Source organism: Perca fluviatilis, chromosome 15 (assembly GCF_010015445.1).
Source record: "Perca fluviatilis chromosome 15, GENO_Pfluv_1.0, whole genome shotgun sequence".
NCBI classification, from domain to species: domain Eukaryota; kingdom Metazoa; phylum Chordata; class Actinopteri; order Perciformes; family Percidae; genus Perca; species Perca fluviatilis.
In genome coordinates this window covers 19,973,417-19,998,230 of record NC_053126.1, presented here as the reverse complement: position 1 = coordinate 19,998,230, position 24,814 = coordinate 19,973,417, and the positions used below count along the sequence as shown (strand labels likewise).

Sequence of the window (24,814 nt, the reverse complement as noted above, 5' to 3'; positions counted from 1 at the left end):
CTGCGCGTACGCGTTTTTGACAGTGCGCGCACCCGACAGGTCACACATCTTCTGTCCACAACATCTGCCTTTAAAAAAAAAAAAAATAAGACAATTTTAAACAAAACCTCCTGTTCGTTTAGCTTATATTGTGCAGACTTTTAGAAGTAACTAATATATTATCAGAATATTCAGTTTTGTCTGTTACAATGTATATGATCTATTATATAGACTGTATTAAAAACGTAAGATTAATATGGTTTCGTAATAATCCTACATTTATAATCTCAAAATAGTAAAGCCTGTTTTGTCTGTCTGTTAGAATGGTATAATCATACTTAGTGGGATTTTTTTAACTGCTAAGGTGTCATTTTTAAATCATGATATCTTTATATAGACTCATTTTGTATAGTATAATTTAAAAACGTGAACTTTAGGATTACTATGGTTTTGCAGTAATCTTACATTTACATTCTCAAAGTATTCCTATTGAAGACTGTTTTATCTGTCAGTAGCTATAGTGGCATGCTAATCCTTAATGGGATTGTACCTGCTAAGGTGTCATTTTTAAGTCATAATCATATATTTATATAGACTAATATTTGAATAGTATAATTTAAAAACATAGCATTACTATGACTTTGCAATAATACATTGATATTCTCGAAGTATGAATAATGTATTGTCAGTGTGGCTTAACTACTTCACATTTTACCCAAGAATTGTTGAGTTGGTTTACATTACAATATTAAAATATAATTTTATTTCTATCACAGCTTTGAAAAAAGGTTATTAAAAGTGATTTACAGGAAGCAGAAAAGAAAACAGGATAGGAAACAGAAAAGAAAATAGAAAAAGAAAAAGCATGATAGGTTACAGTGCAGTCAAAGAGAAATGAAATGGAAAGTAATAACAGAACAGACTCTTCTCTTCTCTGACTTTGATCAGGTTTGGTTTGTGGAGTCCACAAAGCTTGGATAAAGTGCAGATTTAGATGAGTTTAGCTCATTGGATGGAAAACAAAGTGACACAGTTTGACGAAACACCAACAGGCCGCAAACCATATTCCAAGGAAATGACTGCAGCACACAGGATCCTTCAATGGATGATGTATATGATTCCACACAGTCTAAAATGCTTCCGTCTTGCTGATAATGAGTGGAAATGATTTGGATCATTCCAAGGTGCTTTTCCGTTTGTTACCAGCTCAATGTGTGAAGGCCTGCGTCTGGTGTCAATCTGCTGTTGTGGAAGGCCTCGAGCAGGGGAACACACATGGCTCATTTGGCAAATGCAGCCCTCTAAGGAACCCGTGCATGTGCAGCCATCAGTAAGTGCAGCTAAACTCTGAGATGACTTGACTTCTGGATCCTCTGATCTCTGTAGGAGAAGGATTCAGTTTCCTGGTTTCCTTCAGGGGACCTAGGGTGCAGGAGTTACACAGGCGTGCGTTTTTTTTTTCTGTGAGTCTGCCCACAGCTCTGACTTTGCCAGACCTCAAATTGTCACTGAACTGGTGGGCAGGGATGGCGCCCTCCTGTGTTTCTGCTGGATAAGCTACATTTGACTATTCAAGAGGCAGACGTCAGAACAAATATGATGCCCTTTGGTAAATGGAGAAAGCAAAGATGTATTAAGAGCTGGGTTTAGAAAAGTTTTTAATGGGCACATTTGTAAAGTGAGTAAAAATGTGTTAGGACTCAAATTTAAAGACCTGGTTCTTGGTAATAATGAAATGTACATTACTAATAGTTACATTTTTTATTCAGTGTAGTAAATGAATGCGAATACTTGCCTTACTTTCATATGAAATAATATCAATAATCACCTATTTGTAACTCCAAATAGCCTACAGCCATGGACAGATCTTGAGACAACAGGCCTCACCCCTCCTACAAAGAAGAAAGAGCAGGGGCGCATACACTCTCACTGTACCTCAAGTAATTCACAACCTGCAGACACTTTTTGGAGTCATGACATTGTTTGGAGGCTGACTCAACCTTTATCATCTTCATTCAGCCCGCAGATCTATAAATGATTTGTTGAACTGGCCACCGGTCAGTTTAAAAATTGCCTGACTGGACTCTCCATGCCTGTAGCTTCCTACTTTGGACTGGATGTTCTGGAGGGAAAGGTCTGCTTGTGATGTTAGCAGGAAGAGACAAGTGTGATTGAGTCACAGACACATGACGGAGCCAGAGAGGTGTGTAGGTGCAGAGAGTCGGGGCAAGATGAAGGAGAGGTAAGAGCAGAGGACAGATTTATTGCAGGGAAAGGTGACTGATGAGGCGATTGAGAGCAGATGGAGGTGGAAAGGAAAAGGCCTGACTTGCAGGAGGAGGGTGCCCCTAGCCGGCCCTATACCGAGGCAGAGTCTTGCTCCCGTCTATATTTAGCACAGGGACCACAGATTGTAACGAGCGCTCCAGGGCCCTGTGTTCAGACCGGCAACAACTGCTGCCATCCGTCTCACCGCCCGGGGCGAGGCACGATCTCGGCTCACGCCAGCGCAGGGCAGGAGTGACGAGTGATGAACATTTACCTAACACGTGTGCAGAGTTGATCACATTCTGTCTGAGCTCATTCTGTCTGAGCAGAGGTAAGAGGATATAAACCCTGAAATCATCTACATGTCGACACCTTGATGAGTAAAGTGTCATCATTGTACTTAGCTTTTCCTAATGGTTCTTTCATGTTTACAGCAATTCCTCAATGTTTTTTCTCCTTCCCCTAAGCTTTTAAAAAGGGCACAGTATCACCCCCCCCCTTCCCCATCTACCCACGTCTGTTGAAGAAAAAAAAAACTTTTCTCGCTGGACAGGATTGACATTCAGTCCAAATGTCAAAGCAGCTAAAGCCATTTTTGACTCTTCCTGTCCCCGTTCTTACCTTCCCTATCTCCATCACCTCCAGGACTGTTCGGAGGATTGTCAGCGGTGACTGATGAAGGACTGAGCCGTTCAGACACATCAGACTCGCGCATCAATTCATCATGAAGTGTAGTGAAACGCTTTTCTCAAGAGTGATTATCCACACAACATATACGTTTTAAAGATCAAATACTCATCACCTGTAGGCTTGAAAGGTTGCCAGTTTCATTTTTCACAGTGGCTGTGGTTGGCTTGAAATCACACCGGTTACGATGCATGGTGACGAGTTTCAGAGCAGATAGTACCTCTCCAAGCGCTGCTGCTGCGTAGTCCCCTTCTCCTCTGTGTATTTGGAAAAACGAAGACTTTTGATGAAGTATAACTTAAAAACTCAAGGCCCAGTGTGCCTCCTTGGGGAAATGTATTTGTTCATTGTTATTTTTTTTACTGGCACCTCTCCAGCTACCAGTCAACACTCCTTACCTGGTCCATGCTGGACTTGAACCGGCCACCCTCCAGTTCCCTATGCCACTACCGCCCTAAAAAAAAGTAAATTCTTTTTTCTATCCTTGAAGTCAATGTTGAGGCTCCACCAAACCTGTTATTTCCGGTTTGGTCAAATTTAATTTAGAGCGACATTATAACACTTTATCTTTAGCTATGTATTTTGACTTTTCTCCTCACTTGCTAACTAGTTTATGCAGCGAGCCCATGTCTTAATTGTTATTTATTAATTATGACAATAAATATACTTGTGACTATTGTCCTCTGAAACTAGAGATGTTCCGATACAGATACCAGTATCGGTATCGACTCTGATACTGCCAAAAACGCTGGTATCGGGAAGTACTGGAGTTTATGCACCGATCCGATACCACGTAATAAAGCCCTAAAGAAAATCTACGTTGAAGTAGTTTATTTAATGTTCTTTTTCCGTTATAACTGACTGTCAAACTGGAGAATAAAAGAAAGTTCTGGGGCATTCATTGTTTGTGTTTGTTCATGTTTCACAAAGAGTTTAACCTGAGCCAGACCGACACCAAAGATAGAAATAACATCACATACTACTATCCACATACAGGGATAGTAGTATACAGTTCTTAAAACATAAAATACACACTGGTATCGGATCGGTACTCGGTATCGGCCGATACGCAAGTTCAGGTATCAGAAGCGGTATCGGGAAGCAAAAAAATTGTATCGGGCCATCTCTATCTGAAACACAGATATGTGGATATGGTCTTAGCTAAACTACTGCACAATATTTCAACGTAACCCCTAGCAACTGCAAGAAGTACCCCCTGGGTCTCTCTCAAATGAGAAAACTTATTTCTCGGCTAACTCGGATGTCAATACTAGGTCTTGTTGCTTTAGTGACATCAGTGACGTGCTGCATCATTCCCTTATTCTTTTATTCGGCTAACCTTTGTTTGCTCTCCGCCTATTTCCAACAGCCTGTCCATCAGTCACCGCCCACACAGCGTCTCAAACAGACACGCCAATCACTCAAACCATCAGCAAAGCTCCAACTTAGCACTATTCTCACTACACTAAAGCTTCCCAACTCCTCCTATATCTCAACTACACCAGCCCTAGAGATAGCATCATTGTGAGGATGTTGTTTCTCGCATGGTCTTAAAGTACAGAACACGGAAACGTCTTTCTTTGACTTCTTTTATTCAGACATACGCCAGATCAATGACATCCTATTTTCTATATCCTATTTCTTTTTTTTTCTTTTTTTTTTAAAAAGGCTTCCACGTCATCTTCTTCTACAAAAACAATTTGTACATTTTAAAAATAAAAATACAACAAAAACGAGACAAACTTCTGCAATGTTTTGACAGCTGCTTTCCAAAACAGGAGAGCAACAACTCTCCTGTGACAGCAAGAGCCGTGGATTTTCCTGGTTTCCATCAATCCAAGGACTGATCCAGGTGACCTACTTTTGTTACAGATCTTTTTAAACTGTTGGTTGGGGGACAGTAGGAAATGGGAGAAAAGCTAATATAAAATGGTCTTTGGAGATCAAGAATAATAATCTGAAACTAGGAAAACCTTTTATGGATTTGGTAACTGTAGTTCATTATTGCCCAAATACCTATAAACAAAGTAGGATTTGCTGTTGATTCACTAGAGGTTTGGGTGTTGCAGTCTCACAGGGGGTAGTTAAGCACCACGTCCTGTTTGGCCAGCTCCAACAACATAGGATCGTCGAAGAACTTGCTGATGCTCACATCCTCGCTCAGACCCTGCAGAACAACAAACAATCAGTCATGCAGGAAAAGAACTTCAACAACTGTGAAGTGATGAACAGATAGACAAAAGGCCCACCTTGCGCCTTCGGGTCTTGATCATGAACTCTCTGGCCAGGTGGGGGGCAGGCTGAGGCTCCAGAGGCCTGATCACAATACTCTTGTCTAAAGGGTCACCAGGGACGATCTGAAAGGAAATATGATATCTAGTTAACCCAGAGAGAAGAAGCAAACGGCCAACAGAGGAAATCCAGCCAAGCCCAACCTGAGAAACAGTCCGACAACATGAAACACACAGCACATTTTGAGCTTTAACAAACTGACTGGACACTGCTATAGTGGCTCCGACCTTTCACTAAATATCTGATTCAGTTGCAAGTCCGTCCCATTGTTACTGAGTCAGGAGCGCGTCCATCAACGTGATGGAAAAGCAATGTGCAAGTGCTGTCACTCCTTCAGTTTGTGGCCAACGCTGCATCAATGCAGTGTTAGCAAGTTGAGTTAGAAGAAGAGTTCACAGGCTTTAAAAATGATTCACTAAAACCATTATCTAAAAAGGAGCTGATAGTATGTCCTCTGGAAAACATCGGGTGGATTGGATTAAATAAGACGTTCCCAGCCTCGGGGAAAGCTTAAGCGGAAGGAAAAAGGAAAAAATCTTCAACGGAGTGGCTGAAGCCCAATCAACATATGGATAAGAGCTGCAAACAACAGTAACTCAACACTGAGCTTCTTGCATGCCAATACTCGCAGTACATAATCAAACTAATGAGGGAGGCACACACCTCTTGAGTTCAATGAGCAAACAACACAGTTCAGGGACTCCCATGTTTTCCTTATTTTCTGAGGCAGTTTATTTAATATGTACCAACAGGAATAATGTCTGTTGAGGCCCAGAGCAGAGGAGAAGATTCAGAGTGTTGACTGTATAACGAACAAACTCTGCAGCTGCCCTTTAGAAAGTAATTTCGAGAGGCGATCGGTATTGGACCCCAGGGGTGTCTTGTGGGGTGAAAAGGTATTTTCTGTTTAGGACTAACTGAGGACTAGGTGTTATGGAAATAAATCATCACGCTGGACCGCACGATGACAGGAAGTCAAAACAGAACGGGCTATTCCAGCTGACTTTAACAAAACATTTCAGGAATAATCCTGGGGGGAAATCTGATTTTGTAACTGCTTTACTTACTATTCAGTGCTTTGCTTCATATATATAGTTTACTAAACAAATTGTGTGTTATGATTTGTACTAAAAATCCCATGATGCAACTACAATACAGACAATTAATCATACATTTCAATATACTGCTCAGCCCTACCAACATTACTGTAAAACGTGTGGTAATACATGCTTGAGCAATCTGTGATTCTGCATAGTCAAGAAATGTCAACAACATTTGCATTTATACTTGATGTGCCCAAAGGATCTGTAATACATCCTTTCCCCAGTGTTGGGACAAGCGTGCAAATAAATAATTCATCTCCAGTCTCTTGTCTAACACTTGAATTTCACCTCAAGGGGATAAAACATTACATATTTGCACAGAGGAAAACCTTTTTCTTCTTCCAGACGAATGATTTTGTTGTAAAGTATTAATCCTCCGTAAATGGAGTTCATTTTCCCCTGACACAGCTCTCCAGAGTGCAGACACGAACACTTGTCAGACATGGCAGGCAGAGACAGCTACATTATACTTATAACTTAATGACTCAACACTCCACATCAAAGACAATTTAGCCAGAGTGGCAGACATGGGCACAAGGTTGGTCACTCTGCTGCACAAGCAGCCACAGGTTTGTGTATGAGAGAGTTGGTCTATGTAAAGTAAGCAAGTAAATATGTGACTGTGTTTGTGCATGCAAGTTTGTGTGACAGCAGGATACCAAATTCAAAAATCAGATTTGTCATCTGAATGGAAGAGTTTTAAATCTAAAAAATGTGTAATGTTGACAATGCTATTCATAAATGAACGATTCAGCCATTTGTTTAGGCATTAGAAGAAAAAAATCCTGTTACACTGTTCTCCATAGAAATGATGCAGGCGTGGGGCAGTGATGCAACGTATTTTACCTGTAGGTGCCCTGACAATCTAATTTTTGGCAAATATGTTTACCTGCCAGTGGTGGAACACAGACAGAGCAAAGGCCTGTCCCTGTGTATGAGTGCGAAGATCTGTCTCAAAGCCAAAGGAGTCGATAGCCGGAATGAAAGCCTTAATGGTGTAGAGAGGAGACCCTGGAATAGGTGCATCCTGGGTGACATGACCCCTAGATGACAAAGATAAATGTGTTTCAATATCAGGAGATATTGTCAATGCATGACATTTCTGCCTGGGTTGACACGAGATTTTAAGAGAAGTAGAGTATACCAACCTTCTACGAGCCAGCACTGTGTAGACGGCAGATACACAATCAGCTGGAGCCTGAACCTCCACAAAGTAATAAGGCTCCATCAACCTTGGAGTGGCCTGCGACACAAGGGAGACCATGCATTAGAGGAAGGACAAAAGCCCGGAGAAACTGTATGGCCAGCACATGTACAGCTGACCTATGGATTTATGATAAGAGCAGGGAAAGAGCCAAAATTGTGAAAGAGGAATGTTTTTGCACTACAATTAAAAAGAACGCACGTCAGCAAAATCCAAACCTTAATCACTGTAATGGAACATTAAAGAAAGTGAAGATGAAAATGAAGTCTGGAGGAGTAAATGGCAGGCGAGGGGAAGAATAGGCTTAGGGAGGGATGATCTCACCATGAGGAAAGCCGAGTACACCACTCTCCTAGCTGTAGGGATGACCTGGCCCCCTCCTCTGTGCAGAGGCTCCTGAGCAATGACTGCGTCAAGGATCTTAAACTTGACATTCCTGATGGCTGAGGGCAGCAGAAAGACCGAGTTATTGTAACATAACACGGATGAGGAAAAATACATTTGCCCTTTGCACAATGCATGATGCTCACAATGCTAGACATTCTGGTGAAGAGGAAATTCCAGCACCAATGGCAGTACAGAGAACAAAGGTTTACTCCTAAAGACAACGTGTTTCAGGGTTGAAAGAGAAAGCGGAGAGAACTTACGCTCATCACACAGTGGCCCCTCCCTGGTGCCCCACTGGAAGCCCTGAACTATGCTGTCTTTGACTGAGCCGAGCAGCGCCTTGTCCACCTACGGTGGGGGGACATATCACAACAAGAGTTAGGTACAAACACAGTTATTCTCTATAAAGCAAAACCTGAGACTTCAGTAGCCTTATGTAATCTTTATCCCAGTTAACGGATGTTAATATATTTATAGTGTAAATAATAAATCGTAAATACATGCAGTTATTTTAACCCCATGCTTTAAAAGTACTGACTCATCACTTATGAATGGATGTTTTTCTCTTTTTTTGGCATTTCAAACTCCAATGTTGTATGTGCACATGGTTTGACAGCGCAAAACAATGGCCTAATCTGGTGTTAATTTAATATCAATTAGAAATAATATAATTACAGTCATCTGTGATATAGATCAACGAAGTGTGTGGCTCTAGATTAGAAATAACTCAACCGATTAGTCAAACGACGCAAAATTATCAGCAACAATTTCAATTACTCGTTTAAGGTATTTATTAATCAAAACTGCCAAACATTTGCTGGATAGCAGCTTCTCATGTGTTAGGATTTGGTGCTTCTTCTATTGTAAATTGAATATGTGGGTGGGTGGGGTTTGAACTGTTGGTCTAAAACAGGTAATTTTGTAATAACGTTTCAAAAATGAGCCACATAGACCTGCTAGTCACAGGTCTATGTGGCTCTAAACAGTTGGAGCAAGCACTATACAGCAGTTAATGTGTATCGTATACCTCGGAGGGCAGTGTGTCGTCTACAAGGATGTTTGGTCCCGTGGTGTCTGGTCCAAAGGCCCAGATGGACCTGGCAGCCAGCAGATCCCAGTCGTACTTTGTCTGGAAAAACTCTCCCAGCTTCTTCCTGCCATGAGGAAACAGAACAGCCACTGGTTGAAAGGAGGTCTGCACATTGTGTCAGCGGGAACATTAAGGAGATTGGTTGATCGGGGGGGCAGAGGGGTTAATGGAAGAGGAGGAGTAGAGCGAAGGTTCAGTTTGATGGTGTGTAAAGTATGTCACTTCTTTGGCATTGCTACTCCACACTGGCACCGCTAGGTCCAGATGGCCTAACAGATGCGCCCGAGGACTGACAGGAAGCCACTCTCGACACACACACGCACACGATTTTAATGAGCAAACACTTGTCACAATGTACAGGCTGTCCTTTACCTTGCTTCAACATTCTAATAATCTATTTCACAATTTTCAAATAGATATTCAAAGATATATATCTGTAATGAACATTGTTCTTATTTTTTGCCTTTCTTACACACACAGAGTTTCTAAGGCACCTTTCAATCTGACATGGTGAAGCAGAAATCCACTTTCCGAAAATGACTGTCACGTTCTGCAGTTCTGACATTTTTCAAAACTTTCAAAAATGAAATCCAATAACTGCTCTTTTTAAATGACTATTTCAGCTCTGGGCATTTCTATATCGCTCTACCTTGTTCAATAACAGCATTTAATTAAAGAATCAATCATTATTTTTACATGCCGGCTACTTTATCCCTGCTAACCGAGGGAATAATGAAAACGAATGATCGGTCAGAATGGCTTGGATATATGGAGAAATTAATAAGGCTACTGCCATATCAGACTGAAATGGGGAAAATCTACAGATACGTCTAACATGACAGGCACATTATATAATTTTAATTAATTAAGAGATTACCTAATATGTGTGAATGTGATGGTGACATCTTCTACATCTTACCTGTTCCATGTGATCTGCACCACTTCATTCTCTATGTCCTCAGCCAGCCCCTTCTCCAAGGGCTCAGCAATCATGGTGATCTTATTCCTGTCAATCACATCACACGGCTGTCAATCACTCACACTGGGTTGGGTAGACACTCGGCCAAAGGGAAGGGCTAACTCTGACAGTGACTTAAACACTACACAAATCAAACTCCCCAACAAGAAATACAACATCCAAGAGTCTTCATAACAGTTCATGCAGGAAATCAGAAACTTCAAAAAATACATTACAGAGATATGAGTTTTGAGGTATATTAATAATATAGCAAACTAAGCTTTCTTGTAGTTGCAGTCATGTCATTGTATGTGTGAATAAAAGAATCTAAAATTATTAAGTTTGATACGCACTTTTTGTTAGGCGTTTCAGCGAAGCACTTGAGTGATGATGTTTCCACAACCGTTTCACAGAAAGTCACAACAGGGTCAGCAACCTGTGGACAAAGATGAGAATAATTACACAAAGAATCCAAAGGCCCCACTCCTGTGCAGTACTGTGTCAAGTTTTTTGTAAGCAGTGAGAACAATTACTTTAATGTCGATCTCAGAGTACATCTTGCGCAGGTCGTGCATGACACAGTCCAGGTAGAGCTCTCCTGTCCCTAAGATAACATGCTCTCCAGACTCCTCCACCTGAAAGACAAAGACACACACGTCTTAGTATAGTAAATTTGAATTTAAGCAATTGAATAGCTACATAACTATTGTTGAGCTCACAGTTTATACTTTTCACATCTGTCCTTCCTTTGGGGTCCATATTTGTATTTTGTTCTTCAGAAAACCATTTTAGGAGGCGATACGATGGCTAGCTGTGTCAACTAAATTGAAAGTGTAATCTCATGTATTCCTTGCTTACTTTGTTTTATTTATTCATTATTTATTTAGGTTGTGTTAATGCATGTGTCAATTGACAAGTATTACAAGCCTAATACCTTTTATAATCTCGCTACAATGCACTACTGGACCCACTTCTGTGCTTGTATTAGGGATGGGCATTCGATTAAATTTTCTTCGTCGATCATTGGGAGAATTAACGATCGACTATCGATTAATCATTAATATTTTTATATTAAAATTCATTATTTATTTAACTTTTTATAAATTAAAAATGCAATGAAAATACAAAAATACAGCGTGTTTTTCCTCGATGAGATCTTAATTACAAGAAGAACAACTTGTGGCAGTTTAACTGGAGGTTATAGATATAGATTATAGATATATGCGCGAAGCAGCAGAACCTGCATCTGCGAGCCACCGTTCTTAAACAGAGACCCTCGTTTGTTCCAAAATAATAAATAAAAAGAATTATGTTAAATAATAACTTAACCAAAAACATAATAATACTTAGATCTGACAGGTTTTGTCAAAATGTAACTCAAAACTATCCAAGGCACGGACAAAGCCTAATAAAAAATAACCAGTAGTCTAACTCAGATACAACTTCTGCACCAGTCTACTGATTTTTGTTGAGAAAGATAAGCATGTTGACATGATCTGGGGTGAGACGCGACCGCTACATTGTGACCATCAGTCCAGCCGCCCAAAACAGCCACGTTGCCAGGATGCACAGGTACCTCCGCGCTAACTTGGCCAGCCCGGGGAACCTTATTCCGTTCTTCGTGGTGAGTTTCTACCAGTCTGGTGATGGTACGTCGTGACGAAATGTGATATGGTTCCAATATCCATCTCAATGAACTTGCAGGTCCCTTGGGTAATTTTCTCTGCTCGTTGTGCATCGCAGCTCCTCCGTGCCAACGTCGAGGTTATGCTAGGTTGAGACTGAGAGCAGGATGCACCGCGGCCGCCACCGACATTAACCAGGGTCGGATATACTTTGTTTAGTGGTAGGCTACATCGTTTGAGTCGTGGCCGTGTTGTATTTATACGGTGTTTGCAGTGAAACAAGTAGTTCTTTTTTCCAATCAAAATGGTCCCACGCCACACTTCGCCGTGTCCTCTTCATTGATCAATGAAGTCAACGGAAAGTCTCAGCCAGGTAACTGAGTATGGAGTCAAATATTGCCCCCAGGTGGTAACATTTTTAATTGCTGCCACAATGTGAAATTCATTTAAATGCTTCAAGACTCACACTACGCAACGAAACCAGCATTAGTTTAAATTGATAAATTAACGTGATCGACGAAATTCTTAATAATCAATTATCGATCGTCAAGTAATCATGCCCATCCCTAGCTTGTATGGCGACTTACCTTTGTGGTGAGAGACGGATAGCTTTTGTTGACCTTCCTTAGTCCGTCCAACATTTTCGGTAGCTCTGATGGGTTGACAGGCTCCACTGCAATCTTTATAACCGATGCTATGTTGAACTTCAGTGGCCTGAAAATCTGAGCCTGTCACAGAAAGTAAAAAATGTCAACCATGCCATTCTCATAAGGTATTTTTTTTAAAGATCTCAGTGGTGTTTCTCTCTTAAGTCTCACCTCTTCATTCCCTCTGGGCTCTGTGATTGTGGCAGTCTTGACGATTGGCTGGTCACAACCTTCGATGAGAACCCAGTTGCCTGCTGGCACTCGGTTCACTTCAATTTGGTATCTAAAAAGGTGGATGGCACAGTTAAGATTTAATACAAACAATCATTGATTTCTGACTCTTTAAACTTAGGAAGCCGAACCCCTGCAGCGTACCTGGCAACTGAAATCCAGAGACGGCCCAAAGTGCAGACCTGGGAGTCCTCCTCGTCTTCAAGGGTGTAGTTCTCTCCTAAAACCTTGACAGGCTGACCTGCCTGAATGGTCCCACTCAGCACCCTGCCAAAGGCATGGAACTGAACCCCATCCTCTGTGCTGTACATCTTAGTGGTGTGGCACATCAAAGGACCCTGAGGGCGAGAGGCATGTGGTGAGCAGGAAAAAGGGATAAGAAAGAAAGGAAAGTTTTACCACTGGAACATTTGTTCCTAAAGAAATATAAGAGGGCTTAGGCAAAAGGCAGTAAGACTTTTAATGGAACTTGGAAAACGGTAATCAATGTCCAGCATTGTCCTAAATTGGCTTATTTAACAGCTTGTTCATTTCAAGCCAATTAAAACGGCCTGTTGGCTTAATCTGTAAGAGCAGCTGGAATTACACCACTGGCTACGACTAGAAACAGATTGCAGCTATTCACAGTTAACTGGCATATCTGCTTCTCATCAGCCAATAAACAGGAGACTTCTGTTCTGCTTCCATTATACTCACATCAGGGTCGCACTCTGCCATGGCCTCCCCGAGGTCTGAGTCCATACCGCCAGTGTATGTGTGCTCTATCTTGTTCCGAGCACCCTCCTGTGGTGAGGGGATGTGGTGTACACACATGTCCACAAAGCCTGTAGGGAAGAAATGTATGCTTGACTTTTTGATTTAACATGTACAGTACAGGCCAAAAGTTTGGACACACCTTCTCATTCAATGCGTTTCCTTTTTATTTTCATGACTATTTACATTGTAGATTCTCACTGAAGGCATCAAAACTATGAATGAACACATATGGAATTATATACATAACAAAAAAGTGTGAAATAACTGAAAACATGTCTTATATTTTAGATTCTTCAAAGTAGCCACCCTTTGCTTTTTTATTAATAAGGGAAAAAATTCCACTAATTAACCCTGACAAAGCACACCTGTGAAGGTAAAACCATTTCAGGTGACTACCTCATGAAGCTCATTGAGAGAACACCAAGGCTTTGCAGAGTTATCAAAAAAAGCAAAGGGTGGCTACTTTGAGAAATCAAAAATATAAGACATGTTTTCAGTTATTTCACACTTTTTTTGTTAAGCACATAATTCCATATGTGTTCATTCATAGTTTTGATGCCTTCAGTGAGAATCTACAATGTAAATAGTCATGAAAATAAAGAAACACATTGAATGAGAAGGTGTGTCCAAACTTTTGGCCTGTACTGTATACCAAAGCATGACCATTTATCTTCAGATAAAACAAAATACAATTATGAGCAGATACATTAAGTAAAGCAGCAAGATAGATAGTGCCTCTGCAGTATCGTTATTACTTTATTCATACAGTTGTCCATATACAATAATAAAATGCTAAAAAATAAATAAACATACCAGTGAACTCTCCAAAGAAGCGGTTACAGACCAGCCTCAGTAAGGGTCTGATGTTCAGCTTCAGTTCCTCTTTAGTCAGGTGGATCCCCAACTCATCCAGAACTCTGGGGAGAGATGTGTCACAATCCCCAACCACCTAGACACAAAGAGGATTTGGGTGAGGATTACACACTGAGGTCTGCAACTCAGCCAGAGCCCGATGGGGCGTGAAAGTATTGAGCTAGCCGCATTGCATTGTTACACAAATGTATGTTCGACGTGTCCAACCTGTGAGAGGATCTTGTAGAGGGGCTCCAGGACAAATTCCACAAAGCTGCGCTGAGAGTTACTGCTGGGAGCTTTCTTTGTGAACTTGCGACTGAACAGAAGAAAAGAAAAATGACCGATACCATGAAGGGGTTATTAAAAGAGGAGGATGGCTTATCATTCAGTTTAAATCCAAAATTAGTTACTCACGTTTTGGGGTTGAAATAAATGTCTCCCCAAAGCCTCTGGGCAAACTCATTATAGTTGATGTCACCTGCAAACACAAAGAGAGGAGGTAGGTAATATCTTCCTAACTTCATTAGGCATGAGATGAGAAAAGGATGTGCCAGTTCCAGTTTATGAGAGCATGTGCTGAAGAGTCATACCATGAGTGTCTGAGTAGATCTTTGCAAAGGACCCCAGAGTGAAACAGATACTGTACTGAGAGCTGGCGAAGCACACATTTCCAAGGAGAGGAGACACCACCAAGTTCTCGTCTGTTGAGTATGTGCTGAGAAGGAAGATAAATGACCAACCATGAAATGTCACTTTTTTTCCCCACCAATATGTAGCACTACATCACATAAAGCCATACAGTATATGCTCTGCAGACATTAAGGGTTTCAAGTATTACCTAAGCAAACCATTGACCTCATCCACAATGTGACGAAGTTTATAATAAGCATCTGTGGGAGGCAATTTGAGCTCCACAATGAGCCGGTCCACCTTGTTGATGCAGATGGTGATGGCCATACGCTCCTGAACTGCATGTTTGATCAGGCGCTCGGTGTTCAGCATCACCTGGGCAGAGATAAAAAAAAAAAAGTGTAAGTTACGTAGAAGGTTGAATAACATGACAAATGTGCAGAGCGAGTGCAGGATTGGGAGAAGATCAAAAAAAGGAAAAATAAGTGACTCACTCCTTCTGCTGCGTCTATGAAGAGGACGACACCGTCTGAGATCCGGATGCTAGACGTGACCTCGTCGGAGAAGTTTACATGGCCTTCGAGGGAGACACAAGGTTTTACATAACTTTCTGCTATGATACACCAAAACATACTTACAGGAAACAAAGCATCCAGCCGCACACAATACCTGGTGTATCCATGATGTTGAAAAGGTAGGATTTGCCCCTGGAGTCTGGTAGGACCATTGTGACAGGGGTGCTCTTGATACCAACTCCTCTCTTTGGAAAAAGAACAAGATAGAAATCACCTTTGCAGGAAGGGTACCATAAGTCCATTGTTAAAGCTTATTTTCTTAAAATCATAATTTCTGGCAACAAGGTCCTGCAATGTTGCTGCTTTAGAAGACTAAGTACTAAATTCTTTTGTCGATCATATTACAATGTTTACAATTACTATTACAGTTCAAACAAACAACTCACCTCCTGTTCTGTAAAGAGGATATCTGTGTAACGGAGCTGAAAAAGTCCAAAGTCATGTTAGTTTCTGCTGTCATATACATCATTTAAATGTAATAAACTGCAAAGATGTGTTTATTATTACAGTCGACACTCACATCCACATCGTCTCTCTTCCTGATTTCTGGGTGCGTCTGTTCAATAAGGCAGTCCACAAAACAGGTCTGAACAGAAAAAACAAATTCATTAGCTCCCCATGAGTCACAGATGAGTCTAAAGTGCAGCCACATCATTGGCATATGCTCCAAAACACATTTTTTTTACTCTAAGGAACACATGTCCTCTCTGGCAAAATGCCACAGAAGAGCCCTTAGTAGAAACACACACAGCTAAATGAAAAAGCCAGAAGCAGCCGTAAGGCAGACTCTAACCTTGCCGTGGTGAAGGTGACCACACAGGGTGATGTTACGGATTAGCTCAGGACCGTCCATTAGATCTGCAAGGAATCTGCCAAGAGAGAGGAGGGAACAGCAAACATTTGTAAATGAAAGATCGAGAAGAGTGCTGTTGCACCAGTTAGGATCTGGATGAACATTTGCATCTACAGTAGGGTTGCGCGATATTGACAAAATGTGATATTGCGATATCAATTATGAATATTGCGATATAGATATTAATTTCGATATTTTTTTAAACATATGGGAAATTACAAAAGTTATGGGAAAACGCATCAAAATAGATTCATTAAAACACAAGGTTTATTTCAACTGACTGTCATATTGGACTGGTACAACATGAATAAATAAATAAATAAATAAATAAGGACCATGTCTACAGAACAGGACATGTTTTACAGTATAAAATATATAAATAAAGAGAACAGGACACAACTTTTCTTTTGCTTTTCTGATTTGTTCCATTTAGTTGTCTCTATCTATTTCTTCACTTACACTGTCACTCTGTTGAAATATGCACACACGTGGTACGCTCCATAGGGTTTGTCACATATAGGACCCGTGCGCTGACGTGCACTAACATGTGCAAGTGGCACGGTAACTGGCCAATGAAACATGATTATTATAGCGTTTCAAGCGGGCTCCAAATCAAACACAACTAAGCCACACAGCCAACGGGCGGGACGCAGCGCTCCGCTCCACAATATAAACAAAATATTGCATACTTATCGCGACACTTTTCAGGCAAAGAAAAACAGGACATCCTGTGTATAATCATGAAGACGACTTACTCCATATCATAAACAGTGGCAGGTAACTCCTGCTCCATCAGGGTGAACTGCTTGTTCTTCACAGGCTTGATGATAGGCTCTGGAGTGGAGAGAAAACACTAGCGTTTGTGTGTTTATCTTAACAGCATATGAATTATTAGCATCCATCACATACCATTATAAATACGTGAAAGTATGTGGATTAAGTAAGCAAATACTATGCACTTAATTGTAAATCTGCAAATACAGTGTTCTTTGGGTCTAACCTGTGAGAGGTTGTGTGTCTTCCTCTTGGACAATAGTTTCCACTTCGGGCCCATAAACCTCCTCTGCTGTAGGATAGTACTTCTTGTCCTCATGCAGGACCACCTCCATACCCGGGACATCCTCATCAGCATCAGCAGGCTCATCATCATCATCTTCGTCACCCTGCACAAGGAGAGCGTTATTAACACGACATGTGAGCACATATTGTATAAACAAACTAAAGTACTACCTAGTCATAACTGTTAACACTGATTTTGAAGCGTACCTCGTCAACATCTCTGTCCCCTGCATCCAGATCATCTTCATCGTCGTCAGAGTCCAGCTCTGGACCGATGTAGTTTCCAAACTCGTCATACAGATCAGCCTCCATCTTGTAGAGAACTGACAAAGGGGTCATGCGTTAATAAATATTAGTGCTTTTTGCCAATACATGAACGAGATCCAATGCAAAAAGACAATGCTACAACATTTTAGCTGAAACATAAATGGGGATTACATAGACATACCATCTTTACCTAATGTGAAGAAAGTATACAACAGGATACAACTAGAATTGTTTTAACATGTTATTAGTTTTAAGTAGTTATGTGTAACGTTAAGTGTTGCTGTGTGAGTGTCATGTACACCAGTAACGTTAATATAGTCATTTTCACGTCTCCTTTATAATGTCAATTTGCCTTGCAATGTGAATTAGGCTTTGCTTATATTTCCAAAAAGCCGGTGACAACTAACACTAGCTAACTAGCTAGCTTACTTAATAGCTAGTACCTTAGCTAAATTACCAGTAAAGTCAAAGCTAACTTTGCATACAAAGTTAGCATTTATGCATCACCAAAAATCTATATATTCATCAAGCTTACAGATGCTTTCTGTCAGCAAAAACTCAGACAAAAATTTAGCTCCAGGCAGAAGTTTTCGATAAACTGCCTTTTTTCTGGTGTTGGCAATGTTATTAGCGAGCCAAAAACTAGCATCCTAGCCAGCTAACAGTAAAGAAATGAATGACTTGGAGGCGACGTTTCAGTTACGTTGTTTAGCTAACGTTATCTCACAGCACTAAACAATAACTCGCATGCTGCAAAAACAACTTACCTGTATTCTGTTATAATGCAGTCAGGAAAAGAATATTATCAAACGAGATACAAGTTGGGTATATGTATTCAGAAGATGAATAATTTCCCAAATAGCGCCATGCGTATGAGATATTACTTCCGTCTCTCTTCTTCTATTGAATGAGGTCGGTGAGCGTTCATCGTTGTACTCACTATCACCCCCTTCGGTGGATTTTGTACGTGCTCACCGAAAGGTTAAGAAGAGTTTGTCGTCTCCCTGCAATTCACTGTACATTTGGCATATAGCCGTGTGCCAAAATAAAATCTTGACACCGCGCTAATACAAGGCATGAAATAAATGCATCGACTCGGCCAGACGTTAAGGCATTTTCGGGCGAGCGCTTTGACAATCAACTTTTTAAATAGACGGGGCTGTAGTTACGCACTGTGACCACTGGAGGACAGTGAACATTTACTCATGACAGTTGGTCATGAAATAAATTTACCTGAAAATAATTGTGTGTGTGTGTGTGTGTGTGTGTGTGTGTGTGTGTGTGTGTGTGTGTGTGTGTGTGTGTGTGTGTGTGTGTGTGTGTGTGTGTGTGTGTGAGAGAGAGAGATATTGAGTGTCTACTCTGATTAGGCCTGTATAGACTTGTATAATGGATGAATAATGGGCACTCTAACTGCTCTTAACTGCTAATTTATGCTAAATGTCATGTATTCACTTTATAATAACACAATGCCATACACAGTCCTATATATTTATCTTTATTTATCTGTAGTTTATTGTTTTTTACTGTTTATTTACTTTTTGTTTAGGCTACTTCCTAGCTAAAAGTTTGTTATTGTTATTCTTATACTGTTTTTTCTATACTGTAGGTATTCATTTATACCTCTTTTTTTCTATACAAGTGTTTTGTAAGCTGCTGAAATCTGCTGCTGGAAATCTAATTTCCTTGCTGGAGTCATCCCAAAAGGATCAATAAAGAGAAGTCTAAGTCTAAGTCTAATTTATAACTATAATTGAATGAGCCCTATACAGTAATATTCCAGAACAACTTTGTAATATTTAAATTAATTTATGAAAAATAACGATTTCAATATTAAAATAGATCCTATACTTTTTAAATAAGTATTAAGAGTATTTTAGAAACGTACCAATTTCTATCAATGTTAAATACAAAAATAATAGAATCTCTAGCCTATTTGGGGGAACATGTGACTAAATTAGCCCCCTTAAGGTTTTTTATTCAAGTTTGTTTATTGTCACTTTCATGGGACTTTTATTTAAACCTGTTAAACTGCTGTTGATGTGGTATGCATGATTTGAATGCAAAGGACTATCTTTGCCTAACATTTCAGAGAAGTGAAGCACGATGTTGAAAATAAGTACTGATGTTCAAATATAGAATGTGGCCTTCAGATAGGCTACATGTAGCATGTAACAGGGGGATGTATGAATTATTCCATGTTGATGAGGTTTAATGATAAATTCAGACACAAACAGGGTTTCAGTTGATGGCTTTATTCCTGCTGGTGTTAATATTTCTTTCAGTAGGCCTGGCCTACACAATAAAGACACAACAGACTGATAAACAAGTTAAAATAACAAACAAACAACCATATATAGAGCATTGTCATAAAATCCTAAATTAGACATAGGGTATTCTCTGAGAAGTATATTGATACAAAAAATAGTTTGTTCATCTTGTAGATCTGTTGAAATGCCCATCAGATGGCAGTGTAGGCTACTCTGATTCCTGTATTGAGACTTATTTCACAATTCATATTTTAAAAAAGTGCAGATAAGAAAATACACTTGTTATTAAAGAGCAACCCATCACTTGGTTAACATCCATACCATTTTAAATAGTATTGCTACTGAGGTTTCTCTATTGACCCAGTTTAACACTTAAAAGCACCATTCCCAACACTTAAAAGCACAATGACCCAACACTTAAATGCACCATGTCCCATTGAATTTAGGGTATTTATTATGCAAATACAGACAAAATCATACTCTTACTTCTAAATGTTTTTATATAGCCTATATGCCTAATAAAGCATTGTCATTGCTTTCCTCTCTTTGGGTGACAATGGCAGGGCTCCATAATCATTAACCTGCTGATGAGAAACTGGGCCTCTGTTCTGAGTGACCTTTAGAACAAAACGAGAGAGGCTAGACTGAGGCACGTGCAGGCTAGACACACTTTATTTTTACTGACAGTACAAGTGATTTTATTGCCTGGAACATTAGTTTTCTGCAACTATTTGACCTGAGAATATGACTAAAAGTGTCAATTGGCCCCTTAGCCTAGTAATCTCCTTTCTTCCCTTTCTGTCTCTGTGTGCACCCCTCTACTCTGCCACCAGCTTCCTCAGCCTCTGCACCACTTCCTCCGCGCTAACCCACGGCACCGTGACAGCCTTGAACTCCCCGGGCATGGCTTCATGGGTCTCCGTGATCAGCCGGTGCATGGGGAAATCCCGCCGCGGGAAAGCCACGTCCCGGGGCCCGAGGGAGAGCGCTGGGCAGAAGTCGTTGGCTCCGTCCCCAACGTAGAAGACCCTCTGGTACGGACGGCCCCGCTCCTGCGTCCTTCGGGCCACATAGTCCCTGACGACCACCTGCTTGCACATGTTGCTGGGGCAGCGCGCGCAGTCGTGGGAGTGAAAGGGCCGCATCACCAGCCGGCCATCCTTGTTGAAGGTGGCCGGGTTGCTGAAGATCCGGTGGAAGAGTGGGCGGGCACCGGCACGCCGGAGCCAGGACTCGATGAAGAAGGTGTTGGCGTCGGACAACAGCACCACTTCAAAGTCCTGCGGGGGCCGGGTGCGGAGGAACTGGAAGAGGGTGATCATGCCGGGGGTGGCCGGGATCTTCTCCATGATGCTGCGCATGTCGCTCTCTGTGACGCCCTGCTCCGCCAGGTAGGTCAGCACGCGCTGCATGTACTCGTTGTAGCGGCCGGGTTGGTAGGTGTCCTTCAGCCAGCCCGGGAGGTGCTGACCAGGGGCGGCCTGCACCACTAGGTCGTCGCTGGTTTCATCCACGATGGTCTCATCGAAGTCAAAGAAGATGAGGAAGCGCTTGTCGGAGGAGATGTTCACTGAATTGGAGGCCATGATCTCCGAGCGTCTGGACCCGGAGAGTTCCCCCTCGCCTGGGGGATGGGGTGGGACATAACAGCAGTTGAATATTGAATCCCCCATGATTGACTATAGCTATGCCACACCTCTTTTACTGTTGGCATCAAATCTCCCCTCCTGCTCTCCCACTCTCCAGCATCCCACGCCAAGGCAGGCCACAGTAAGGTGGAGGCTACCGAGGATGGCTGTCTGGGAAACTTCAATGCATGAATAGGCGAAGAATGGGGATTGGGGTGGAGATAAAAAAAAAAAAAATATCAATGAAATATAACATTAAAAAAAGGAATGACCTTTGTGTGAGTGAAGTGAGCAAAGCAGACAGCCAGCAATGCTTTCAAACCAGAAGAGGCAGCATCCACCAGCTCATTGGTCTCTGAAAAAATGTAAAAGACTTTCTAAAGTAAGAGGGGGGTTGGGGATCATCCTGCTGTAGCAGAAGTAAAAAATTAGGAGGGGAATATGATTATATTCTGATCTATGAAATAGCTTAACTAGTCTACATGCAGACCCTGCAAGAAAGCAAGCAAATGTACTAACTGAACATTACACGAACAAGCAAGATGTTCCCACGTCTACAGTGTGCATACGTGTCTGCCAGCATATAATACAAAAAGGTATATATAGCCTACCTTTGAGGTGATGTCAACAGCGGATGTCAGCTGATCTCGTATTGATTCCTGCAAGTCGCCTTCAAGCTATTGCGACTGGTTTTGTCTGTATTGAGGAAAAACACAATAGGCTAAACGCTGAACTTAACGGTGCGTGGCAGCATTACATGGTGGTCCCTTATATTCACTCCATGTATCCTACAAGAGTAGCCTATGTAGAAAAGGAGATCAGTCTACTTAGTCACATAATGATATCAAATAGCCTACAGAAAAAGAATAATATGTCTACAAATGCTAACTAAAATGAATCTTTGAAGTCTATTGGCTGTCGAATACATTTAAAGTCCCCTTTACAACAATCAAGGAATAGGCTAGGCTACTTTACTTTTAGGGTACAGCACAATCCATATATATGTCCAACACAGGTAAGTCTGTTTGGAAATTAACCTGTCAGCCTGCCAACCTTACATGCCGAATGCTGAACTAACCTACTTCATCATAACCATCATACTTCATCATAAGCACAGAGCCCGGCACGCAGCGCATCAAACTTGAACTCTTCTATTAGCCTATTCTTGCAAAATAAAAAAATAAAAAATAAAAAAATACATTACTGTCTTACGAGCGGTGGTTCAGATCCCCGGTGTCGGTCAGGTCCGATCCGGTCTCGCAGAGTCGGAGTCCGCAGGCCGGCCGGTGGGACGCCCGCTTTTATGTGACAGTCACCACCGGAGCCGCTGTGGACGTGACCGCGCCTACAGTCCGCCCATTTAATAGCAGCCTACTGAGCGCGTGCACGACACCTTGAAGAGGAGAGGGAGAGCTGTGGGAGGAAAGGAAGGCAGAAAAAAATAAAACAAGGACAGAATGTAAATATTCTGTTTCCTGCATATGTTAGCCAAGTGAACGGGTCAGCTTGTTCCCGCCTCCCTTCTGCAATAATGATCTGTGTCTCAAGGCATTCACTTTCCAGTGGAGCAGGGGTGATCCTAGGATCAGACCTTTAGGGGGGCTCAGCCCCTAATGAGAATGCGACACGCAAATGTGGGTCTGTCCGAGGTTTCTCCCTAAAAAGGACGTTTTACTCACCACTCAAGGTTTCTGCCTAAAAGGGAGTTTTTCCTTGCCACTGTCACACTGACTCCTCATTTCCACAGCATGCGTAACGGCTTGGGACCGGCTCCGCTGCGTGTCTGCTGCGTGCTCCGCTGTCCGTCAATACCCACCAGGTCCGGATTTGTTGCGCAACGGCTGCGGCCATGACTGACAGCTGTAGTCACGAGGACCCACAAGTTCTTGCGAATTCACGTAGAATAGAACCACAAAACCAACAGTTAGTTTCCATCCAGAGGAGTAGAGGGGAAACGACTCTGAGCTGTGTTTTCAAGGTGTAGTGCAGGGAAATATGATCCGCCGTGAGCACGGTGTACTTTATTTTGAAAATTAACTGGATATTTATTTTGTTTCTGTGCTCGACTTCCTGTCCCGCACTATCTGCCGTGTGCTGAATTGCTGCGGAGCTCTCCGTCATCCGTCAAAAATAGAAGCTCTGCGTATCTGCTCCGGAGGGCTGCGGACTGACGGAACTGGGACGGAGTCGGGACGCAGACGTTCCGCAGTCTGTGGAAATACACACACTGACTTTAATGGAAACCTAATGACTCCGTCGATGTTGCGGAGACGTTCCTAAGACGTTCCGCATCCAGTGGAAATTGCCGGTAAATGCTTGTGGGAATTACTGGAATTGTTGGGTCTTTGTAAATTATAGAGTGTGGTCTAGACCTACTCTATCTGTAAAGTGTCTCGAGATAACTCTTGTTGAATTGTTGTTGTTGTTGAATTAACATTCATCAATTTTAGTTGCTTACATTTCAATTTGGGTCCTAATCTGCGCCATGAAATTACCAACTTCTTCTCTGGGGACTACCAGCGTTAATCTTCACAACAGCACTCCTGCTCTCCCTCTGACAGATTAGATAGAGACTCAGCCAAAAGGCGGGAGTCTGGCAGAAATACCGACTGGCCAAAAGTATGTTTCGGTTAACCCTTTCCTTGACTGGGTCAGAGGTGCGTAGCATCGGCGACGACGCAGGGTATTAAACCTGTTTCAAGCCCTTTGAACCTGTAATTCTTTGCCCTCCGTCACTAAGCCCCCAAGGTGCATGGTAGTGAACTTTTAGGCAGTTACTGGGAAAGGTTTGAATAGTCTCTATTGTTCAGTTGGCCTAATGCAAAAGATTTCCTGCTAAAGACTCTCCCCCCCCACCCCCCCACCCTTCAACAGGATGATCAGGATTTGGGTCAGTGTGACAGTAAGCACGCTGGAAAAACAGATTCTGCTCTGAACTGTACTTGACCTCTGACCGTTTCCTATTTTGAGGGAGACGCAGGAAATGAGAATAGAGCGGTATCACATCTAAGAGATCGATTGGAATCAAATGAATCAAGCATTTCAAAAGTAATACTTCATTTTAAATTTGGAACAATGTGGTGTCTCCATTTATTAACTACAGAGAAACAGTAGCATCGCAGCAAGGGTTTGTAGATAAATCCTCGCAAATACGCAGCGATTAATGAAGCGCGCAGCGACTTTCAGAGCAGCGAATTCACGCCTGAAAAAAAAAAAAAACACTGCGTGAAGCCCTCCTCTCTTTATCTGCCGGCTGACAGACGCAGCCTCCTCCCTCCCCAACACCACAAGGCATAATGACTAACAGCTGGGGTGGCTGACTATTTTCAAACCCAAATGGGAATGGAGATGTACAGACGGTGTGTTATTATCTCCTCTGCTTGTGAAGTGAGCCTCGGTACCTGACCACCCACTCACCATCACTGAGTCACTTACGCTTTTCTCTACCCA

At 41.8% G+C, this 24,814-nt stretch overlaps 2 protein-coding genes across 7 annotated transcripts; both read right to left on the bottom strand.

The window, feature by feature from the left end:
- Positions 1 to 4,586: 4,586 nt before the first annotated feature.
- eftud2 (elongation factor Tu GTP binding domain containing 2) lies at positions 4,587 to 18,384 on the bottom strand. Its single transcript, XM_039825666.1, has 28 exons — positions 18,234 to 18,384; positions 17,407 to 17,522; positions 17,141 to 17,303; positions 16,896 to 16,974; positions 16,081 to 16,156; positions 15,808 to 15,873; positions 15,674 to 15,709; positions 15,382 to 15,472; positions 15,207 to 15,289; positions 14,921 to 15,087; positions 14,673 to 14,797; positions 14,497 to 14,560; positions 14,308 to 14,398; positions 14,041 to 14,176; positions 13,168 to 13,295; positions 12,616 to 12,809; positions 12,412 to 12,523; positions 12,181 to 12,321; positions 10,502 to 10,603; positions 10,322 to 10,404; positions 9,930 to 10,016; positions 8,948 to 9,074; positions 8,181 to 8,268; positions 7,858 to 7,976; positions 7,478 to 7,572; positions 7,219 to 7,372; positions 5,184 to 5,291; positions 4,587 to 5,101 (listed from the first exon to the last, which is right to left on the bottom strand). Exons 2-28 carry the CDS (start codon positions 17,509 to 17,511, stop codon positions 5,006 to 5,008), a joined length of 2,916 nt encoding a protein of 971 aa, XP_039681600.1. The 5' UTR covers positions 17,512 to 17,522; positions 18,234 to 18,384; the 3' UTR covers positions 4,587 to 5,005.
- A 1,321-nt stretch (positions 18,385 to 19,705) lies between these two features.
- On the bottom strand, positions 19,706 to 22,985 carry phospho1 (phosphoethanolamine/phosphocholine phosphatase 1). 6 transcript variants are annotated; one of them, XM_039826217.1, is made up of 4 exons: positions 22,569 to 22,985; positions 21,976 to 22,060; positions 21,637 to 21,719; positions 19,706 to 21,360 (listed from the first exon to the last, which is right to left on the bottom strand). In XM_039826217.1, exon 4 carries the CDS (start codon positions 21,320 to 21,322, stop codon positions 20,555 to 20,557), a length of 768 nt encoding a protein of 255 aa, XP_039682151.1. In that variant the 5' UTR covers positions 21,323 to 21,360; positions 21,637 to 21,719; positions 21,976 to 22,060; positions 22,569 to 22,985; the 3' UTR covers positions 19,706 to 20,554. The 6 variants fall into 6 exon arrangements, with proteins under 6 accessions (XP_039682151.1, XP_039682149.1, XP_039682147.1 ...); XM_039826215.1 differs by having other exon boundaries at positions 22,577 to 22,985; XM_039826213.1 differs by lacking the exon at positions 21,637 to 21,719 and having other exon boundaries at positions 19,706 to 21,543.
- Between the last annotated feature and the right edge of the window lie 1,829 nt (positions 22,986 to 24,814).

Coding starts and splice junctions, on each gene's coding strand:
- eftud2 (XM_039825666.1), bottom strand. CDS start 17,511: ATGGAGGCTGATCTGTATGACGAGTTTGGAAACTACATCGGTCCAGAG. Junction 15,290..15,381: donor CAACATCATGGATACACCAG/GTATTGTGTGCG, acceptor TCTCCCTCGAAG/GCCATGTAAACTTCTCCGAC. Junction 7,573..7,857: donor TGTACTCGGCTTTCCTCATG/GTGAGATCATCC, acceptor CTTGTGTCGCAG/GCCACTCCAAGGTTGATGGA.
- phospho1 (XM_039826213.1), bottom strand. CDS start 21,409: ATGGGGGATTCAATATTCAACTGCTGTTATGTCCCACCCCATCCCCCA.